The 20,232-nt window shown below is 42.2% G+C and overlaps 1 protein-coding gene across 1 annotated transcript in view; it reads right to left on the bottom strand.

Annotated features, from left to right (window-relative positions):
* Nucleotides 1-20,232, bottom strand: part of plxna4 (plexin A4) — a 328,946-nt gene that overhangs the window by 244,482 nt on the left and 64,232 nt on the right. The window contains exon 3 of the mRNA XM_020599492.1: nt 14,535-14,717. Within this exon, the coding sequence (XP_020455148.1) occupies nt 14,535-14,717 (183 nt within the window). The remainder of the gene's footprint in view (nt 1-14,534; nt 14,718-20,232) is intronic.

The following is a 20,232-nucleotide window of genomic DNA, read 5'->3' as shown; positions in this document are numbered from 1 at the left end:
GTCTACTGTGCATCACTATATGTGTGCGCTCCATCTCATCCTGGGTGAAGACAGGTTTAGGGCAAAAAGAAGACAGAGAAGAAGGAGGCCACACTGACACAAGATAATGTCTTAGTCTAGACAGTGATGACACTTGTGTGAAATCTAAGCTACACACACAATAGAAGTGTGACAGCAGCATAGCTGCTAAGAAAATACACAGGACCACACAGTCTCACAGTCGAAAGCTGAAAAAGTTTTTTTTTTTAACAAACTCTGCTTTATTTCTTAAAAACAATGAGTGTGTCTGAAATGAGGGGGGTGAATCCTTTGGGAGTGCAAGTGTAGTTGAGATAAAAATCCACTTATTAATGTCTGTGTTGAGGATGGGAAAAGAACAGGCATGGAGAAGAGGCGAAAGGAAGCGCACACTGTGAAGATTACAGATTAGATCAGATTAATTAGGTCTGCCATCTTTTTCATCTCTCTCAGCATTCCTCTCTCCCTCCTTACATTTCATTTTTTCATATCTTCTCAATCTCTTTTGCTGTACTTTCCAGCTCTCCTGTCAATGTGTCTATGAAGCAGCTTAGGTACCTGAGGGATAGTTCAAAGTCTTGATGTTGAACAGACATGCCCAGAGACCCTTTTAAAGATGTTTGCGCTGGCATCGGCTTTAATAGAGGAGTCAGAGTAATCTAAATCACAACTCACTCACACCACTGCAGCTACATTAGGGGGTGCGTAGGACGGAAAACTGAGCAATATAAGAATGTGCAAATAAACAAACAAACAGGTGTTGGGAGATGTAGCTGATGTTTGCAAGAGACTTTCAACAATACATGTGGTGGTTAACACAATCTTCCAATCACAAAACACAGAATATACTAACAGACACACATCTAAAAGAAATGTCTTATTAATATATTCTCATTATTCACACACACTTTCTCACCTCAGTATAAAACCAATCACAACAGGTTCTGCATGCATGGAATCAAACACAAACCCTGACAATACACTCTTGAATCTGCAGTCGCAGAAGTCTCCCCTTCAGTTGAGCCTAGCCACAGAATGCAGCTTAGCCTAGTCTTGCCTCTCTGACTGGCTGCTTGCATTGACTGCAGGGAAGAGAAAGAATGACCCAGTTGTGCACACTGTTCTCTGCAGAAAGAGGGAGATATAAGGAAGGAGAGAGAAAGAGAGGGGTAAAGGAAGAGAAAAGGTGTGTAAGAGCACTTGTCAACCCAAGAGACCTACAGCGTGCAATGATTGGCTACAGGCCTGCAGGGACAGAAGGTGCAAGAGAAGGAGAGGAGGCAGAGGGCTCACCTGCAGTGGTGTGTCCTCTATAGCTGCATAGACTCAACTATAAATCGCAGAGACTCAGAGAGGGGGAGAGATGACAGAGTGAAAAGGTGGGAGAGACAACACAGAAAGGGGTAAAGAATAAGAGAAAGAGAGGTTTGTAGTTTCCAGGAATCCAAAGAATAAGCGTTACTGTACAGATATGGGTGCTACATGCACTGCACTACCACTGATACAAAATGGAGAAAAAAATAAATCTGTCTCCACCAGTCATCCATCAATGACTTTGAAACAATCCGTTATACACAAAGTGATGAAAGTTTGCGAAGCATGGAATGAAAAAGAAAGGGAGACAAATTTGACGAGGAAAACATTGCTTTTCTTCTGATAAATCTGCCCTGGAATGAACAGAACATTAATCTTCACTTACTGCTAGTCATCATGGCGTCATTTTAGTTAGAACTGGAAAACCAAATAATACAAGGCGGAGCTGAATACAATAATTTTTTCCTGCCTCTATCCTTTGTATGTTTTAAATGCTCATCTTGGGTACAACACTCTAGTACTGTAAATCTGTGGTATGGAGGCAATGATGGGAAACTACACTCTGGCCCTGGCAGGGTTCCTGCTAGCCATTCATCAGAGCTATACAGAAACACACTACATGATTGGTTGCTAGACATTTTATTGATTTTCTACTGCCGGAGCACACATTATCAATTACTATGCAGCGACTGGGTACAAGCAAAAGTCAACGCACCAAACAAAACTGAAATTATACTTCATATACAAATTTTGTTCACATAATATATATTTCTCTATACCATTTCGTTACCATTAATCATCTTTATGAATTATTAATTTAGTTGTGGAGAGCCCATGACTTCACAGTCTGCTACACAAGAGTAATTAACGCCAATTTAAGTGCTTCTTCCCATACACTAAAGGCTGCTTCTAAAGGCAGTGGCATCTCCCTTTAGAAGCAGCAGCCCACAGAGGATAATTTTTAACTGCTCAGCCACCTTTGACATGAGTAGAAGTCTATGTAAATGTGCACTACGTGGGTGTGTGTGTGTGTGTGTGTGTGTGTGTGTGTATGAGAGAGAGAGAGACAGCTATGTCTGGAGTGTTTCTCTGCGGGTGCCTACTCAATGATCCATCAGTAAAGGAGAGAAAAAGCTTGGGCATAATTACATTCCGATTTGCTGGCCTGACACAGATTTGATATGGCTGAAGAATGTTAACAGTGATGCTAATTAACTGCCGCAGTACATCTAGGCTTTAAAAGTGGTAAAAGGCTTGCCCGGTAAGGTGGAGAGAAACACTGAAGTTTTTAAATTATGTTTGTGAAATCAATTTTTTTTCCTCTTCCTGCTTTGGTCGTTTCTTTGCTTTTTCAAATGATCTTCTTCACATTTGATCTAACAGGATGCCTGTACACATGTGGATGTACACATGTTCATTTTAGTGTTTATAAAATATCTTTGGAGAGGACAGCCAATATCACAAAATCTATTTAGAGTTAGGCAACTAACTTCGGGGCTTCATTTGTGTTTTACAGTATCACAAAACTAGATCACTTTTGAACAGATGATTTTTTTTAAACATCTATAATAAAAACTGGTAACCAAAGATACTAATTTAGTCTAACTTGCTTTGTGATACATGCCTCATGGAAGCCTGGTAAAGCCACTCTCAGTGAGCAGCTTGTGAACACACAAAACCCTCCCACTTTTCCCAGCAGACAGCCGTACAACATGTCAATTAGAATAGAGCGAAGGGGAAGGAAAGAAGAAATGAGACAATAGAGAAATACAAGCATAGGAAGGAGAAAGAGAAACGCTAGAAAATTAGAAGTACAGGAAGAAATGAGGAAAACAAATTACACAGAGGTAGTTAAAAAAGAAATAAAAGTCAAAATGAAAAGGAGTATTTTCACCTGGTTTGTTGGGGAGGCTTGTAATTCTCCTGTCACTGGATAACAACAGCTGCCCTGTATTTGCTGTTTCCTATGTTTTGGTATCTTAACACAGCTGAAACTGCATGCATTCCCTACTATCTAAGACACTACGGAACAAGCGGCATGAATACTTAATTGAATGAGTCACAGATTAAGCATTTCCCAGCTTTACAAAGCCAGCTCACAATTTCCGCTTTCATCTGGCAGTGCTCAGTAGGCATTTCCTCAGATGAGAGGCACCGTCAGTGTGCATGGACCAAAACTACCATAAGTGACTGAATGAGCCTCATCAAAGATGAAACATTATAAGCTTGTCAAAAGTTAGGAGGACAATTGTTTTGGACTGCATGAAGGATCAAACACTTTCATGTTATATTCATGTCCTATTCATGTCCTATCCACACACAGTAGAGTTAAACATATTAACATTCAAAGCATGACAAGAGTAGTCAGTCGTCTTAACTGACAAAATACTGGTCTTCTCCAAGGTCTAAGGATTCCAAGATTTTCTGTAGTAGTAGAGGAACCATCCACTGAGAAGAAAAAAACCCCCACAAGTGCAAATTATCCTAGTGATCAAAGAACAGATTTCAGATTCTATGTCAGCCTTTTGATTTGTTTATGTCCCCAGACCTTGACTCATCTTTCTCAGCAGTCAACCTTGTCTTAACCCTGAGCTGACACATCAGAGTCAACTACAGTTCAAACTGCCAGGAAATGGAAAGATCAGACTGAAGTTGGTCATTTTCTCTATCCAACTTCTCCACTTGCTCAAGCCTTTCAACTCCAACACCACACTATGAGAACAGCCACTCAAATTACTCAGCTCAGTAGGCTGCCTCATACTGGTACTCTTCTCAATAGGTGCAGACTCACGAGAGTGAAATGAACATCAGACTATTTCACCACTCTGACCCTCTCCTCCCATCAGACCATCTTCCTTTATCCTGCCTTGACATTCTCTCCATCTCTGCACTGTTGCTTTCACCCCATCATTCTTGCTTGCCAAATGTGCCCTCTACAGTCTTTTAGTCTCTCTTCCATGCTCTCCTTTCTGTAGCAGTTCACCCACTCTCTGCTTCCCATTTCAGAAAATGTGAAAAAATATTTCTCAAAGCCTTGTGTCTGAATACTATTTTAAAAGTCTGAAAAAAAAATGTAAAAAAATATTCAGTAGAATAACAATGAGTTGACATTCCAAGGTAATTTTATTTCACTCTTACTCAAAGTAACAAACAGCAACTAAGCTGTAACACTAAATGGACCATAACTTCAGGCTCACCTTTGTGATGAGCTGCAGCAGTGCAGGGGCTCAAAGCAACTGAGTGCTCTTACTTCATATGCAAGCGTGCACAAACATGGTGTCAACCTGCAGTGAGGCAGCTGGTTACCAAGGTTGGTTGAATGTGTTTGCCCTGCCCAGCCCAGCCCCTGGCAGATCATCAATTATGAAAGAGCCCTGGAAAGGAGGGATAAGGCCAAGCAACAGCAATGGCATCTATAAATACACACCTTAATGACACGTGTGAGGGGAACAGCTACTTTCCACACAGCCACGTATGTACATGTGAAGGTTGATAGCTAATTATGCTGAACATACAGGCAATGTCATCAAGTACTTCGGGGCACTTGGTGTATTTGTTAAGTGAGGAAGACAGAGGGTACACTGACTGCTCGTTGCCAACCTGAGCACGTGATGCTCTGAATCAGAGGAGAGACTGCTTTCTTTCTCCTCCCTCATGCCTTTCATCACCTAAACACCATGTCTTGCTGAATGGCCAAATGGAAAAACTGAGCTTTGCACAGTGCGGGTCAAGTCCAAAACGGTCTGAAAAACATGCGCCATCACTCCTCAATGCCCTTTGCTTTTTACTTCTATCCCATTGTCTCCATGCCTCCCCATATCTTTTCTTTTGGATTATTTAGTCTGTTTCTCCAGATCCATCCGTGTCTACTCTCGCTCGCCCTCATCATGTGTTGTAGATTCAATCTCCCAGCAATATGCCCCTCTCTACATCTCCCCATCTGTTTCCCCATCATGCTCTTATCCATCTCAATGTCTTTTCTCAGCTCCACATCAGTTTGATCCTCCGATCCTCAAACCATGCCCAGGTTCCCTGCATTTCTCTCTATCCCATCTTCCACTCCTCATCTTCTCTCTCCTTCCCTTCCTCCCTCCCTGTACCCCATACCCACCTATAAGAGAATACTAAGGCTTCCTCAGTGAATACAGCATAGGCTCTGCCTGCTGCCCAGTCTAATTGCCTAGCTACTGGATGAGTTTTTTTTCTCAGCAGCAGGCACAGCAAGTATTGTGGGGATTGTGAGCACTACCTTCTGATCCTCTTCCCAGACCATTACTGGACTTCAATTCACTGTCATCAAATACCAGCCCACTATTATCAGATCAGATCATCCTAATGTGCGCTCAGTCAATTGCTTTCAGCATAATGTCCACACTGTGTGTTCAGTACTGTGAGCTTCCCTGGGAATTAAATACAAAACATATCACAATATACTCTCACATATGTGCCTCTTCTCTGGTTGATGCCTCCTATACATTCTATCCTATGCATGTGGTGCAGTCTATGCAACCATGGCAACTCACGATTGAGCATGCTTTAGTGTCCTGCTGCTCTAGCTGGTGCGGGAGCAGCAAGACACACACACTGCCAAGGCAACTTGGAAGACTGCTGAGGAATATTTAACAGTATGAGAACACTATACTGAGAATACAGCAGCAGTTTAGACTGCTGCCCAGAATGAATGGACTGCAGGGTGGGGTTGCAATGGCTACTGGCCAGGGTGATAGAAGCAATGCAAATGTGTGAGTCTGTGCTGAAGAACAATGTGTTTATAGTATAACGAGGGTTGGGAGGGGGTCTGAATCATAAACTATGGTCCACACACACTCCCAATGTCTGCCCATCCTAAAGCATATTTCATCATTAGCTCTAAGTAGTTAATCCTCTGCTCCACTGACCACAGCTCAGCTCAGTCCATTTCAATAACCTGCATCTGGAGCTAACCAACTTATCACACACACACACACACCAAGGACACAAGCAACCAACAAAACATATGGAATTAGTCCAGAACAATAAATATCTCAAGCAAAAGCTCTCACACCCACATGCGCATAAATCTATCTGCCCACAGTCTATTGTGTTGACAGAAGAGCCAGTTAGCAGAACAGCCCCCGTTCATTTATTAGACAGGGAGTGGCTCAAATGCAATGTTAATTGTGATTAGAATAAGTTCAAAATAAAATAAGTAGACATCATGTCAATCAATATGGTTCTGCAATCTGAGCTACTGTTCCCTAATGAGACTGCTAGATTTAAATTGTTGCTGAGTAAAAATTCTTACAAATCCAGTACTATACACCTCCCTACCCTCTGGCCGGAGGTTCAGAAGTGTGAAATGTACGACCACTAGACTGAAAAATTCTTTTTCTGTCCCTCTGCCATCAGACTCCTAAACAGCTGAGGAGTTTATTACCAGGAAATACGTGTTGTACTGTTTACCATCTCAGTTTGCACATGCATAATTGCACATTGTTGACTGCTGCACATGTTGCTCCCATGCCGCATACATTCTCTATTATATTCTTATATATTTTTATTATATTGCTGCATTTGTTGCTTAAAGGGCCTTAGATTTCGTGTTATTTATCTACTTTATATTTCACTTGTATTTTTGTAGCATTCATGTGGACGGCAAAGTAAGAATTTCATTGTACAGGGAAACACGTTTCCTAACTGTGCAAATGACAAATTAACACTTTGACCTTGACTTTGACCTAGTACTGGCATTTAGTCATTACCTTTTAGTAAAAAATTTACATAATACATTTATTTTTCAATGAAAGGATTACTTCCATCTTCTTTTTACAGTAGTTATAAAGGCAACCCAAACAAATTGATAGCTTCAGATAGATGTGATGCAGGTACAGAATCGAAGCAGCAGAGAAAAACAGGAAGCAACAGCAGAAAACAAGTGAGAGATAAATTACATGAAAAATAAAAAATCATGTTTGTGGTGAGGACAGCAGCAGATAGGTAGTAAAAAGAATAAAGATTAATGTGGGGTCGAGTCAAAGGTGAGAGTTTGGCCTTTTCCTTCTCATTGACAAATATTAACCAATCAACATTGGAATTGACTTGTTTTTTTTTACTTATGCCGACCTTAAAGGAGAGGTCTTTCTGTGGCTCTAAACTATTCTTTCAAAAATTTCTCCTCTCCTTCAAGAAGCTTTACCTCTAGAAACAATTCACTCTTGTTTCTGCCTCGCTTTCCATCTCTCACATCATTTTACACTCTCCTTTTATTTTCTGGCTTCCTTGTCACCCAAATTTTTCCTTCTTCCTTTCCTTCTCCATCACTTCCCTCTTTCTTTGTTTGCTTCATGCCCCCTCTTCTCTGTCTTAACGTAGTGGTTAAGAAATGATCAAACTGTACAGCACCCCACTCTCTGCCTTTGGTCAAATACTGATAAATGCTCTGTGGAAAAGATTTTGTTTTTTCCCCTTCTGTACATGTTTGTGCCTGTTTTTTCCAGACACTACCTTCAGCAATGCTTTGTATAAATTGTTAATATTGTGGCAAGCTAGTGAATTCTAGAAATTTTGCCAAGGAATGACTCTGGAGTCAGGCTGCCTTTTTATGCAGGTTTTCATGCCCCATACACCACACAACGCAGGAAAGCTGGCACTTTTATTCACAGAACACTGAACACCAGAACTTATATAAACATAGCGTCGTCGTCCCCCCACCCCCCATGAATCCCACCGACCCAAAGTTTCCTCCCCAAGAACATCTGCTAACTGTGTGCAACAGCGTAGTCCTCTCCCTCTGGGCATATCACTGTTAATATGTGGTATGTCCCTGTGTGTGTGTACAGCCCATGGTACTCTCCCTGGCTGCCCAGCATGCTACAATATGCAAGGCAGAGAGACACACACATTTGTCCACAGTTTCTTCAATCTCACTACCTTTGCATGTCATACTTTGCTCATTTTTGTGCCTGTGTCAAGTTCAAGGTTAGCTGCTCATTGTATTGAGTGCCAATGCTCCCCCATCGGGAAAGACAGAGTGGAGTCAAAGTGTTTATTGTGGAGATGCATTAGCACCTCAGCATGTTCTCTCAATCGCATCTCTTCCCTCTCTTTTCTCTCTATACCTCCCTCTCATACCCTAGTCCACCTTTCCATCCATGGCCCCATGGAGATACCTTACCAGTGTTTGTCCAGTAGTGTGCATATAGGCTGGTGTATGAGTGCAAGTGTTCATTGATGTATGCATGTGTGCTTATCTCAATAAATGCAATCATGTTCAGTGGGTGTCAATCATGTGTGCACACAGACATGTACCTATCATGCTAATGTGTAGCATGACCAGATGACCATAAACTAAACCAAAGCCTGCAGGGGGTTAAGGCTTTCCTCTTGACCTGCTGCGGTGCACTGACCTTTAGTAAATGGGTTTAAATCTTACCCAGCCACAGCCTTTTATCTCCATCACTCCATCTCCTCCTTAAGCCGCACACCAACACACACACACACACTAACTGACCGACAGACAGGCTGACAGAAGTCATATGGTCCATTCACTTTCAGTGGAAGGAGGTAGCCATCAAAGAGGTCGCACAGCAACTCCACTCAGCCATGAACAGTTAGACCAAGGGTGGAAGAGAGGGAAATTACGAAGAGAGGGCAAACAGAGGCCAAGGAAGGGAAGAAAAGTAAAGAAATAAGAGGAAGAAGAGGTGGTGAGGAGTACAGAGGAAAAAAACATTATTAATTCAAAAGTAAGGAGCGAGTTGGAAACAAGACTGAAGAAAAGGCATGGTGGTGTACAGATCATGTAATCCCTGTGTGATGTGGGGGTTTTAAGCTGTGTGAGAGAGAGTAAAAACGAGACACGTCTGTAGCTACAGTGTGGCCATGTACAGAATTCTACTGATTCAACAGCACTGCCTGTGTTATGCTGACAGTGGGGTGTTGTGAAATTCAGCTTGAACTGTGTCAATATGGTCGTTGCACAACACAGACAGTATCAGAGACATCTGAGGCAAGGGTTGGTTTCTGTGTGTGTTTCAATCTCTGTCTGTCTTGTACTACTATATTTGTGAGAATTAACTTGAAATTGTTGGACCATGACAGCAAAGAGAAGAAATGCTGACTGCTCCTTACAGGAATGCTTTAGAGTAAAGATTTTGTTATTTAGTTGATAATAAAAATAAGCATTGGTGCAAGTTCAGGTTCCAGTGAAACCAGTCCTATCTCCTTTTCCCTAAAGATACTCAACACTAATGGGACCTAAGCACCCAAGTCTTTCTCTGTTGCTATCTCAAATACTGTTACATGTCTTCAACTGGCCCCATCAGTACAACCAGATTTGTATTCTGACCCACAGGCCTCACATTATACTAGTAAACCTTTACTCTAACCCCCATTACACAAAACTATTTGACAAGCACAGTGACTCTGATTTACTCTACTTCCCGTACAGCTCAAATTCGTGATGTCATAAATGGGGGCCTGTAAAAACTAATATTTACTATAACTCACCCAAACACTGCATTAAAGCACATGCACTTTATTTTACCGTAACGCTTAAGATTTTTTCTGGGGGGATGTGTTAGACACAGAATCATAAATTAATGTGAAAAAAAAACTGAAAACATTGAAGAGAGTGTATAAGAGAACATCTGAGAGAAAAAGAAGAGGTGGGGTGGGTTGAGGGATGGAACAAGTGAGGTGGAGACGTGTATAAATCAACATCCATTAGCTGAGGGGTTATAAAGTCACTGATGAAGGAGGTGGACTGAAACTCAGATCTTTTATTGTCTTGTTGGTTTTTATTGTGAGTGATGTCATCTAATGGTATACAGTTAACGACAGGGGAGGGGAAGTATGTACATGGGAGGGGAGGATGTGGTGGTAATGGGGCTGTGTGTGCTTGTGTGTTCGCCTGCTTCGACTCAGGATATTCACCTTTTGTCAAAGATGGTGTGTGTATCTGTCGGGTTTTGCTGGCTTTTATATCTCAGTGTGAAAAGAGCTCTTTTTTCCCCACAAATCCAAAAAATAGATCCAAATTATTAAAACAAATAAATACTTAGACATAGCGCAAGCAGGAAACAATTTGCCTTGTGAAAGTGTTGATACCCCTTGAACTTGTCCACATTTTGTTACGTTACAGCCACAGCCACAAACTTAAATGTGTTTTACTGGGATTTTATGTGATAGACCAACACAAAGCATTGCATAATTGTGAAGTGTGAAGGCCTCAGAGGTTTGTTAGAAAACATTAGTGAACAAACAGCATCATGAAGACCAAGGAACACACCAGACAGATCAGAGAAGTTGTGAAGGGTTAGGTTATTAAAAACAAATCCCAAGCTTTGAACATCTCATGAAGTACTGTTCAATCAAACATCCGAAAATGGAAAGCATATGGCACAACTGCAAACCTACCAAGACATGGCTGTCCACCTAAACTAACAGGCCAGGCAAGGAGAGCATTAATCTCAGGAGCAGCCCGTGGTAACTCTGGAGGAGCTGCAGAGATCCACAGCTCAGGTGGGAAAATCTGTCCACAGGACAACTATTAGTCATGTACTCCACAAATCTGGCTTTTATGGAAGAGTGGCAAGAAGAAAGCCATTGTTGAAAGAAAGCAATAAGAAGTCCTGTTCGCAGTTTGCCACAAGCCATGTGGGACACACAGCAAACATGTGGAAGAAGGTGCTCTGGTCAGATAAGACCAAAATGGAACTTACTGGTCTACATGCAAAACGCTATGTGTGGCAGATACCTAACACTGCACATCAACCTGAACACACCATCCCCACCATGAAACATAGTGGTGGCAGCATCATGCTGTGGGGATGCTTTTCTTTAGCAGGGACAGGGAAGCTGGTCAGAGTTGATGGAAAGATGGATGGAGCTAAATACAGGGCAATCCAGGAAGAAAAACTGTTAGAAGCTGCAAAAGACTCGGGACTGGGGCAGGGGTTCACCTTCCAGCAGGACAACGACCCTAAACATACAGCTAGAGCTACAAAGGAATGGATTAAATCAAAGCATATTCATGTGCCTAGTCAAAGTACAGACCTAAATCATATTGAGAATCTGTAGCAAGACTTGAAAATTGCTGTTCACATATGAATCGCACTAAACAGGAGCTATTTTGCAAAGAAGAATGGGCAAAAATTGCAGTCTCTAGATGTGCAAAGCTGGTAGAGACATACCCAAAAGACTTGCAGCTGTAATTGCAGCGAAAGGTGGTTCGACAACATGTTGCCTCAGGGGGGCTAAATACATATGCACGCCACACTTTTCAGAATTTTTTGTTGTAAAAAATCTTGAACACCATGTCTCATCTTCCTTCCACTTCACAATTAGGTGTGTTGGTCTATCACATGAAATCCCAATAAAATACCTTTAAGTTTGTGGTTGTAACGTGACAAAATGTGCACAAGTTCAAGGGGTATGAATACTTTTGCAAGGCACTGTACTGTATGTGCACAATCTGATTTCATTCATGTCGAATGACAATAATGCCAAAATCCTGCAGAGACAATTTTCTTATTTGCCAATATGTGGTTCTATGAGGAATGTCTGGACAGAGGCCAAAGGAAAGAAAAACAAAAGCACAAAAATAACCATGAGCAAAAACAATGCAGTAATATACAATATCATTACATATTTCCTGTTTGAAACATCTGCCTAAGTGTTGGTTATTGTCTGGTGTTGACTTTATCACCTGGACAAAGCAGGCAGCACTGTGAGAATCATGTTCTTTGATTTCTCCAGTGCCTTTCTGAGAAACTCCAGGTGGCATCGGTAGATGCCAATTACCGAGACCATAGCTTGTGCTACAGCAGGAAGGAGCATCACAGGGGGCAGTCCTCTCACCTTTATGGTTCAGCCTCTACACCTTCGACTTTGACTTCTGCAGAAGTTTTCAGATGACCCTCAGTTGTGGGGTGTGTTGGCAGTGAACAGGAGGCAGAGGACTAGTGAACTTTAGGAAAATCAGCACTACCTCAAATATAGTTCCATTTTTGGAGAGGAGGCAGAGATGGTGGAGAGCTACATGTGCCTTGGAGTCCACCTTGACAACAAACTGGACTGGTAAAGCAACACAGAGGCTGTGTTGGGACAAAGCAGACTCTACTTCTACTTGAGGAAGCTAGGGTAGTGAAATGTGTTTGCTGCGGAAGCATCAGAGAATGCAACACCAATAAACTGAACAAACTGATCATCAAGTCTGGCTCCATGCTGAGGACTTCTCTGGACCCTCTAGAGTTAGTGGTGGAAAGACAAATGCTTCATAAACTGTTTAACATTATGGCTTACACCTCACATCCCATCCCACCCACAATGTCCTGGTCAAATAGCAGAGCACTTTCAGTAAGAGACTGCTCCAGCTCCACTCTGACAAAAAGCGCTATAGGAGGTCTTTCCTGCCAGCTACATCCCTCTGTACAACAGCTCTACTCTGTGTCAGGTGTTGGATCTCCTACCCCGACAACCAATATATGTGTTATACATACATACATACATATGTATGTACACCAGCTAATACCAAACCTTACTTTGCAGTTCAGTATGTCTGGACTATCCACCAGGCATTCACTGTATGATGTATAGTGCAGCACTTTATATTGTATATACAGTATATTTGATTTATTTTATTACAAATATACTGATATATGTATATAGTGTGTATTGCTGCTTGTAGGTCTCCAAACTAGCTACTATAAAAAATGAATTTCCCCTTGGGGAATAATAAGGTACTCCATCCATCCATCCATCTATCTAACAACATGAAAACCACTGCCTCAACCACTCTGCTCCCATGTGGAACAAAAACTGTAACAACAAACAAGTTCTAGTAATCAACTAAAACAAAACAAAAATTTGCACTCCTGAGTGCCCGTAAAAAATATCTATCAACACTGGCTGCATTTTTGGCTTCATCTAGATCTTTAACTTTCTTCACTCTCTCTTCTCTCCCTTCATCTGTCCATACACAGTACAACTCATCACTATCCCTTTAAGACAGGAATGCAAGGAATATATTCCGTTTCTAACCAATCACTTCCTTCCAGCTCAATTTCTCTCAATCACTCCATCCTTCTCTCTTTCCTTCTCTCTGTGTAATGCTGGATTCCCTGAGCCTGGGGGCTCACTGACCTAGCCACCCCAAAATTAGTCTCAGTCACAGTCCTATGATAAGTGTCTGAGAAAGGGTGAGAAAGGGAGAATAAAAGCACAAGAACTACCACCTGGCAGTAGTGCATCATCCCATTAACACAGAAAAGGGTTGCCACACAGGGGAGGGCACAGGGGCACGGCTGTATTCTAAAGTGGAAGCCACAACATGTCACAACTCAGCTTATCCAGTGCTGTTTAACTCTGACAAATCTTTTTTTGTCAAGGGCTTTCTGGTCACACTGCAACGTGTTTTTCATTTAAGAGATAATTACGGTCAAAAATGCTATAGCTAATACAACTCAAGGGGTGCATCAAAGCCACAGTTTTGTTTCATCAAATTACTACTAATGAGGAATTATCTAGTTTATTAAATAGTCAAAAATGACAAGCAAATGTGATTCAGTCTCTTGTACTGATACAGTATAACAGAGTTACATAAATCACTTAATGTATTTCATTCTTTTCTGATTCCTCATTTTGCCTTAAGAAACAGGTCAGAAACTTTATCTAATCAATTTGGCAACATGCTGATATTTGCATTCTAGCAAGTTATGCAACATGCTGATGTGTGGTACAATCATCCCCCGGGGTTCTGGGTTTCATAGTCCAAAATGAAGGAAAAGCAGAGCAGATACTCCCGATAATGGATCTACTGTATATGAGGATATGTGTAATACAGTATATGGCACAGTGGATGAGGGGGGGTGTTGAAAGATACCAGATAGGGTTGGCTCAAGGAATAAATCCCCCTCAGGGGCTCTCTTGATTCCCCTTCCTCAACAAAAAAAAAAACTTCTCTCCACAGTGAAGTACTGTACACACACATCCTCTTTTTAGTCTTCCTCTCTTTCACGCACACATACACTGATTCCTCCAGCAAATACTGCCAGCTCAGCGGATTTGCCTGAAAGTCAATCTGGCTTATTACGACTATCCTTCCTCCAATCTAGCAGTCCCAAATTCCCAGATCTTTTTCCTCATTCTGTGAGAAACCAGATCTCTACCTCCATCAGTTCAGCCAGTTCTACTACCCTTCATCCTACATTTTTTCTCCTTACCTTCTTAACTCGACCACTTTTTGTCCCCACGAAAACCAGAGAGTGGTTCTTGTAGACATAGGCAATGACGGAGGTCATTTTATCAGCGGCGTCAGAGAAGAGAGGCTTGCCATGCACCATCTCAGACACGCCCAATGGTGCATTCATGTCAAGGCCACAAAAGTCATCATCAATGGTCAAGAGCTGCAGTGGAGGAGAAAAAGAAGAGCAATTAGTCCAACACTAATCTGATTCAGTTTGCCTTATGAATACTAGGCTTACTATACAAATGTTCTCCAATTTAAAGTAAATGGCACCACTTGGGCAAACAATTTTTTTTTTAACTGTATGCTACACAGGTCCTAAGGGTGCAAGTTTGGGGGTGTCCTGTAGGGCTGAGCATGCTTTTCCAGAAAAAATGTACAACTGACACAATAAAGTGCAAAAAGTGAGATCAATATTAGTTTAAATACTAAATACTAAAACCCAGCAAACAACGTGTGTATTGAAGTGCATTTCTATAATGGACAGCTATAGATAAGGTCAACAAGGGAGAAACATTATGTACACGAGTGAAGGAATGAGTCAACATTTGTATTCGTTCTGTGTATCTGCTGGTTGACATGCAAGAAATTGCAAAAGGTAGAAACAAGTAAGGGAGAGATGAAGATTAAGGAAGATGGCAGTCAGGCTCTAGCTCTGTAACAGTTCTAGAGGCTGCTCTGTCAGACGCAGTTCCCCACCATCCACCATCTTTTTTTTAGTATAATACTTGTGTGGGTAGAAGTGAATCATTTACTGCTTGCAGAGCAATGATGGTAAGATGATGTCATGGGGTAGGACTGGATAAGTCTGACTTCTTCCTACTCCATTCAAACATGTATTAGGTATAAGCAATTTGATATTGGATTATGTGTAAAATTATGTGTGTTGTCATATCAACTGTTTTTTACATGCTTGAAAGAATAAATCAAATCAAATCAAAATCAAATCAAATCCACTCAATGCAACAGCAACTGCAGAAATGCCAGTGCAGCAAGTTATTCATCGTGAAATAATCCAGTGAGCTGAATGTAAAAAGTACTGCACTATGTATGTAAAAATATGACAGAGACTAAGATAAAAGTATACATGTTATGTTGTCTGTGTGAACATCAGGATCAGCCAGGTGCGACGGACACACGAGGAATTTGACTCAGGTACATGTGCAAAACAGTAAACCAGCATAAGGCTGTGTAATATAACAAAATAGCAGTATTAACATCAACAAACAGTGCAAACAATGCAGAAAAAGCAGTATAAACAGACAGTAAACAATGTAGACAAAGGAATGTTCATTGAAATGAGATAAATAGGGATAAAAATAGAGTACTTAAAGCTAGAGACCTCTATGACTCTGTATAATCTGTACAATGTATATATACACACACAGGTATTGCACTGAGGGTTATTGTCCAGTCATACTGTTGTGGGTCAAGTGTTCATCAGAGTGACAGCCTGGGGGAAGAAACTGTCCCTGTGCCTGGTTGTCTTGGTGCACAGTGACCTGTAACGCCGTCCAGGGGGGAGGAGTTCAAACAGATTGTGTCCAGGGTGTGAGGGGTCAGCAGTGATCCTCTCTGCCCTCTTTTTGACCTGTGAGGTGTACAGGTCCTCCATGGAGGGCAGGCTCACACCAATGATCTTTTCTGCAGTCCTGACTGTCCGCTGAAGTCTGTACTTGTCCTGTTTGGTTGCTGAGCCAAACCAGACAGTGATGGAGGTGATTCGATGATTCCTCTGAAGCAGCTCCTGGGGGCAGGTCGAACTTCCTGAACTGGCGCAGTTTAGTTTGTCTTATTTTTTGTTTTTCTTCCTGGAGGTGCACCCCCTGGGTTATCAACCAATCTTGCCAGTGTCTCCTCACAACCTTTCACTAAAGGACATCACCAGAACCCTCAGACTGAGCCACAGAAGCTGCTTTCATTAGACAAATGGAACATGGCTGGTCTAGGCCACAATGAGCTTTAGGCCTTAACATGAGATTGTATGAAGTGGTACGAATGATCGATAGAGATGACCTGAAATTGGGTCAAGATTGTGTCATATGATTAGAGGGCTGAGATGAAAAAGGAACAATCTGGCCAGCACCAGATGGACTAGAGATGACGGATAGCAATGCAAGGCTGAGATGCCAAATAGAATATTAGTGCTCACCAAAAACATTTAACTGGACAATTTTTCCTCCTATTTCTCTACCCTCTCCCTGCCTTCTCCCATGACCTTTTCAGTTTGAACAGCTGTCAAGAGTGCACTCTCTAACCTACAAGGGTTGCTTGCTGCTAGACTAATGGAACTCTGATGAAAATCAGGGTCACGTAAAATCACAGTGAAATATCACTGGTTTGCAGCGTTACCCTTCAGCTATAAAGAGGCTTCATCAACCTAGGGTTCAAAGGTTAAAAGGGTCTATCAAACCAAATATAGCACTTTGTACTAGTGCTGCATGATTGAACGGTGGATAAAAGTTGGAGCCAGATTGATTACTTTCCCTAAAAAATGGTTTTAAATCACTTCTCGTTATGTGTAATTCTGAGAAGTTTGGATGGTGTCTGAGTATCAGTATCAGAATCAGAATCAGTTTATTGGCCAGGTGTGATGGACAAACGAGGAATTTGACTCAGGTACATCGGCTCTCAATGTGCAAACCGTAAACCAGCATAAAGCTGTGTAATATAACAAAATAGCAGTATTAACAGCAATAGCGACAGCAACAAACTGTGCAAACAATGCAGAAAAAGCAGTATAAACAGACAGTAAACAATGCAGACAACAAAGGAACGTTCGTTGAAATGAGATAAGGGAAAAAATAGAGTACTTAAACTAGAGACCTGTACAAGTCTGTATAATCTGTACAATGTATTGCACACAGGTATTGCACTGAGGGTTATTGTCCAATCATACTGTCATTGGTTAAGTGTTCATCAGAGTGACAGCCTGGCGAAAGAAACTGTCCCTGTGCCTGGTTGTTTTGGTGCACAGCGACCTGTAACGCCGTCCAGAGGGGAGGAGTTTAAACAGGTTGTGTCCGAGGTGTGAGGGGTCTGTAATGAACCTCTCCGCCCTGCTTTTGACCCGTGAGGTGTGCAGGTCCTCCATGGAGGGCAGGCTCACACCAATGATCTTTTCTGCAGTCCTGACTGTCCGCTGAAGTCTGTACATGTCCTGTTTGGTTGCTGAGCCAAACCAGACAGTGATGGAGGTGCAGAGAACAGACTCGATTATTGCTCTGTAGAACTGTATCAGCAGCTCCTGGGGCAGGTCAAATTTCCTGAGCTGGCACAGGAAGTACATCCTCTGCTGTGCCTTCTTGGTGATGGTCCTGATGTTGGACGTCCACTTCAGGTCCTGGGAGATAGTGGAGCCCAGGAACTTGTAAGACTTTACTGCTGATACAGTGCTGCCAAGTATGATGAGTGGGGGTAAGGTGGGAGGGCTCTTCCTGAAGTCCACTGTCATCTCGACAGTTTTGAGCATGTTCAGCTCCAGGTTGTTGCGGCTACAGGACCAGCTGCTCAACCTCCCGTCTGTAGGCTGACTCGTCACCGTCTCGGATGAGACCAATGACTGTTGTATCATCAATAAACTTTAGGAGCTTGACAGAGGGACCCTTCGAGATGCAGTCATTGGTGTAGAGTGAAAACAGCAGAGGGGAGAGCCCACATACCGGAGGGCACCTGTGCTCATTGTCCAGGTGCTGGATGTGGTTTTCCCCAGCCTCACCTGCTGCTTCCTGTCTGTCAGAAAGCTAGTAATCCACTGACAGGTGGGGGCAGGCACAGTGAGCTGGGTCAGTTTAGAGTGGAGGATGTCCAGGATGATGGTGTTGAATGCTGAGCTGAAGTCCACAAAGAGGGCCCGTGCATAGGTCCCTGGGGAGTCGAGGTGTTGCAGGATGTAATGCAGTGCCATGTTCAATGCATCGCCCACTGACCTGTTTGCCCGGTAGGCGAAATGCAGGGGGTCTGTACATGATTTATAATTTCCAATGAAAAACATACTGTCTTCACTCAGTATTTTTAAAGAGAAGTACAGAGATGGGTGACTCAACTATGAGTACAAAGTAAGTGAAAGATTTTTTTAATGCCTCCACACTCAACAGCTGTAGCCAGAAGCATTATATTTTTGGGATATCTGTACATGGGTGTGTTCCATCCTCATGAACATGATATGTCATCAACACCTTGAGGGCATTTACCCAAATTTGGCACAAATGTCCACTTGGATTCAAAGGGAATCTAACAGAACTCTCCATCTCTGTACTCCTCTTTAAAAATACTGAGTGAAAACAGTATGTTTTTCATTGGAAATTATAAATCATGTATACTCATAACTTGCATTTTACCAAAAAAAAAAAAAAAAAAAAAAACCAACTAATTAATATCCATCCATCTATTTTCGAAATCGCTTAGTCCCAAACGGGGTCACGGGGGGCTGGAGCCAATCCCAGCCAGCTGTGGGCGAAAGGCGGGGTACACCCTGGACAGGTCGCCAGCCCATCGCAGGGCCAACACACAGACGAACAACCACTCCCACAGTTCAAAGACCTGCAGCATAGGTTGATTGGTCTCTCTAAATTGCCCATAGGAGTGCTTGTGTGTGTGATTGGTTGTTCGTCTGCGTGTTGACCACTTAATATCTATTATTAAATTCCTTCCAAGTCTAATACATACTGTATATGAGTCTGGACCATTGACTGTAAATACAACAGACATCGCTGCACCACTTCCCTCCACTACGCAAAAGTGAAGCCAAAATATTGTGAATATAGCAGTTGCCATCTTGCTTTTTTGCAACCACATTCTCCACATTAGTGACCAGAAGTAGAGGGACAGCATCAGATAGCCAAACAAAGCTCTCAAATAAACCAAAATACACCCCTTTATATACAGTGGGTACGGAAAGTATTCAGACCCCCTTAAATTTTTCACTCTTTCTTATGTTATATTGCAGCCATATGCTAAAATCATTTAAGTTCATTTTTTTCCTCATTAATGTACACACAGCACCCCATATTGACAGAAAAACACAGAATTTTTGACATTTTTGCAGATGTATTAAAAAAGAAAAACTGAAATATCACATGGTCATAAGTATTCAGACCCTTTGCTCTGACACTCATATATTTAACTTAGGTGCTGTCCATTTCTTCTGATCATCCCTCAGATGGTTCTACACCTTCATTTGAGTCCAGCTGTGTTTGATTATACTGATTGGACGTGATTAGGAAAAGCCACACACCTGTCTATATAAGACCCTACAGCTCACAGTGCATGTCAGAGCAAATGAGAATCATGAAGTCAAAGGAACTGCCTGAAGAGCTCAGAGACAGAATTGTGGCAAGGCACAGATCTGGCCAAGGTTACAAAAAAATTTCTGCTGCACTTAAGGTTCCTAAGAGCACAGTGGCCTCCATAATCCATAAATGGAAGACGTTTGGGACGACCAGAACCCTTCCTAGAGCTGGCCGTCCGGCCAAACTGAGCTATCGGGGGAGAAGAGCCTTGGTGAGAGAGGTACAGAAGAACCCAAAGATGACTGTGGCTGAACTCCAGAGATGCAGTCGGGAGATGGGAGAAAGTTGTAGAAAGTCAAAGAAAGTCAACCATCACTGCAGCCCTCCACCAGTCGGGGCTTTAGGGCAGAGTGGCCCGAAGGAAGCCTCTCCTCAGTGCAAGAC

The sequence above is a fragment of the Monopterus albus genome, unplaced genomic scaffold (assembly GCF_001952655.1).
Source record: "Monopterus albus unplaced genomic scaffold, M_albus_1.0 scaffold41.1, whole genome shotgun sequence".
In the NCBI taxonomy this organism is placed as follows: domain Eukaryota; kingdom Metazoa; phylum Chordata; class Actinopteri; order Synbranchiformes; family Synbranchidae; genus Monopterus; species Monopterus albus.
Note: the sequence above shows the minus strand (reverse complement) of the source record. Positions and strands in the feature narration are given on the sequence as shown.